General features: G+C 32.0%; 1 protein-coding gene and 1 long non-coding RNA gene across 2 annotated transcripts; both read left to right on the forward strand.

Moving 5' to 3' along the window:
- Positions 1-652: 652 nt before the first annotated feature.
- On the forward strand, positions 653-1,878 carry LOC109589010 (uncharacterized). The gene is made up of 5 exons (XR_002188478.1): positions 653-1,021; positions 1,116-1,196; positions 1,300-1,356; positions 1,637-1,721; positions 1,773-1,878. It is a non-coding gene; the product is annotated as an uncharacterized LOC109589010 (long non-coding RNA).
- Positions 1,879-2,688: 810 nt separating this feature from the next.
- LOC105315133 (canalicular multispecific organic anion transporter 2-like) lies at positions 2,689-3,692 on the forward strand (the record flags this gene model as incomplete). The annotated part of the gene is made up of 5 exons (XM_020005132.1): positions 2,689-2,861; positions 2,910-3,054; positions 3,112-3,213; positions 3,261-3,407; positions 3,680-3,692. Coding segments are annotated over exons 2-5 (286 nt in total), but the record flags the coding sequence as incomplete, so codon positions are not given.
- Positions 3,693-3,698: the final 6 nt, after the last annotated feature.

Raw genomic sequence — 3,698 nt, forward strand, 5'->3', positions numbered from 1 at the left:
ACCGGTTTTAGGTTAACCGGTTAACCGACTGGTTACAGCATAATTTTAGGTTATCAGTTATTTTTAGCTATAACCGGTTTTATGAAATTAATGATTTTATGCACTGTGAAGTTAAAATTTATCATATTTCAGGCAAGAACACTTCCAATATCTAGTAAATTGACCTTTGTGACCCAAAAGACAATGCCATATATCATTGAAAAGAGCATATAAATTGTGTTGGCCAACTAAATCAAACCCTACAATTTATTATTTATCGTAATTCTTGCTATTCTTACTTATTTATAGTGGTATTATTAAGTTTCATTTAACAATCAGTTAACCGATTAACCGTCAGTTATTGGTGACCAGTTAACCGGTTATGCTAAGTGGCCCAGGTTCACAGCTCTAATGTTGCTGTACATGTATGCATGTAATAGAGAAATTTGGAAGTACTGGACTCAAATTTCCCTTTGTACTATAATGCTACAAAATGTTTCGCTCAATTTTTGAGCAAATTAAAAATTGATAAAATCTAAATTTTATCTCAATTGGCTCAAATTTTCTATGCAACATAAGTACATGTATATGCATCAGAAAAAATAATAAAAATTGAAGAATTCTCTCCTTGTCATTTTTGATTAAATTTGATCAGTGTCCCTGTATATAGTACAGGGTGTTTGGCTCAATTTTTGAGCAATTTGACAATCCATTGACAAGAACCTGTATCAGGACTATGCCAAATCTGTTGAGGAACCCTGACTCTAAGCATTATTGGCAATGTTATATTGGTTTATAATAAACAATTCTTCTCTTTCCCAATGCATGTATGTATTGTTAATAGGTATTGCATATTTCTGTCTTCTCATGTTTGTGTTCCTTGACTCCTGTCCTTGTGCATCTTTGTCTCTTTTCTCTCCAAAGCCTTTCTCTCCTCCTCATACACATGTACGCATATGTCTAACTTTTGCTCTTTCTCGTTCCTTTGCTAGGTCTCTCACATGTCTTCTCTCTTTCTTGTGTTAATACAGTTTTAGTATCAGTAAGCAACTGTAAAATACCATACACATACATTAATGTATACAAACATTGTTGTTATTATTATTATTATTATTATTATTATTATTATTTTATAGTACATTGGTATATTACAGACATTGTCACTTGCTGCAATGTGGGAACAGGAATGCAAATAAAATGCTAAAGAAATTGTAACAGTAAGACACAATGCACACTATAGTGCTCTTGTGTACAGTGCATGTACTGAGAGTGAGAGGGAGTATAGTGTCTTATTGAATCTATGTACATTTGATTATTTAGGATATGTCCAACAAAGTAACATTAATGCTGTGTTGCATTGGCTGAAGCATAATGATGGTAAGTGATATGTAATGTACATGTATTTAAGTCAATGGATTCCTGGGTAATTGTAATGATAATTGTCACAGACCTACATGTATGACACTGATTCAATTAATTGAGTAAAGCACAGGTACATATACATGTGCATGAATGCCATTGCCACTATGTCTCAAATAAACAAATTATCACAGCCATTACCATTACTGAAAATCATTACTTTTCTAATAAATTTGAATTACCATTACAATTCATTGCTATGCACCTCTCTTTCTTTCTACCCTTTTTCTTTCTTTAGTGCCTCAATCTTGCAATGTACCTCTATCTTGCAATGGACCAAGGTACTACTGATGTCATCACATAATGAGTCTTACATAATTCAAGTAAGCTCCAGTACATATTTCCCTTGTTATGTTTCTTTTCTGTGGTTTTAGGACAAAGGCGTCAAGACAACACTAAGACTAAAAACTGATATATTAAATTATTGTGTTTTTTATAATTATTATTGTTCAAATGGAATATTTGGCACTGTGCAGCAAATGACCTTCGGTAAGCAACATGAAGCATAAAAGTGCAAATGAATTATTGTTGTACCATACATTGTCAGTTGTATTCTTGTATGTTATTTTTTTGATTTAAATTGCCAAAAAATATTTTTAAATATAATTATTTGTTACTACTATATATGCAGCAAAGGCATGCAATATGAAGCGGTTCATGAGGCAAGGTCCTTTGACATGATACACTCCAAAGATCAGAGATGTAGCAATACACAAGTTGCATAATGATCAATGATTTTTTCAAGTATGTTAGCAGTGCAATCCTGACTGTTGTGCATTGGAGTAATGAGAAAAGCAACAATAACTTCACACAGTAAGCTCAATAAAATCATTAAAAATTATATTTTTTATCTTTAGTTTGGCTAATCTTGGTATTTATGCTGCAATTGGAATTATACAATTTATGTGTACTTCATTTACTTTTTTGGCAACAGTTTTAGGAGCAATTAAAGCTTCAAGGAAATTTCATAATGGAATGTTGCATAGCATACTTCGATCACCATTGTCATTCTTTGATACAACACCTCTTGGAAGACTAATAAATAGATTCTCAAAGGTAATGCATCATTTCCAGTAGAACTTTATAGCTATTTTAAACAAAGGATATTGAAGTTACTGATGAAAAAATGAACATAGATTTACAAAAAATATTGTTATCACTTTTTGCAACTACTTGTAACATTATTAGCATTTCAGTGGTTTCACCGTGGTTCCTCATAGTTGTAGTGCCAATAACAATTGTTTACTTAATTGTCCAGGTATTGTTCATATCTAATTGATTTAATGCCACACTTAATATTAGCGTTTCTACATTGCAACTTCAAGACAGTTGAAGCGACTGAGTATTGATGGTATCTCTAGCATTAGAGCTTATAATGTTGCTGAAAGGTTTCGGTTACAATTTGAATTTTATGTAGACAGTAACCAAGCTGTTTTGTATTTCAGTGAAAATGCTATTATCAGGTAGAAACCTATATGATATACCTTATGCAATAAATTTTGAAATCATAGGTGGTTGTCAATTCAAGTTGATTTCATTGGTGCACTAATTTTATTTTTTGCTGCTTTATTTGTTACTGTTCAACGCAATTATCCACATATTTTTGGATTAATTGACCCTGGTTTAGCTGGAATGTCACTGAGCCAAGCATTTATGGTTAGTAGTACTACATTGTTCATTGATTAATGTGTATAACCTCTTTAATACTATCAGGTCACTTTATATTTATCTATGGCTCTAAGAACATCAAGTGATTTGGAAAGCAGTTTAGTGTCTGTTGAAAGAATCAAAGAATATCTAGACTTACCTAACGAGGTGACTAACAATGCAATCTGGGAATAAAAAAATTCATACTATGATAGCCTCCTGAAATTATTCTTGACAACAGACCAAATCCTAAATGGCCAGAAGATGGTAGCATCCAATTTAATAAATATGCTACACGCTATCGTCCAGGACTTGATCTTGTACTAAAGAATGTATCATGTTACATACCTGGTGGTCAAAAAGTCAGTCGGACTCAATGCTTATTTGTGACCCATATCATTTTTACTTAAGTTAATCAAATTCCGCAGTAAATCATACGATTAGGAATATTTTGAGCTAATTTTTGATTAAAATTTGAGTTATAAGTAGAAGCTTTAAATTTTTCATTTGAATCAGTATTGCAGTGAGTGTAGTGTTGACCATATGCAAGCATGAAAGTGTCAGTTGATGATCCTGTTAGATATGTTTACAAACTTATATAAGGCTCTAATAATTAGATTACTTACATTTATAGGTTGGTATTGTTGGTCGCA

This window comes from Amphimedon queenslandica, unplaced genomic scaffold, assembly GCF_000090795.2.
Source record: "Amphimedon queenslandica unplaced genomic scaffold, v1.1 AMPQUscaffold_11707, whole genome shotgun sequence".
NCBI lineage: Eukaryota > Metazoa > Porifera > Demospongiae > Haplosclerida > Niphatidae > Amphimedon > Amphimedon queenslandica.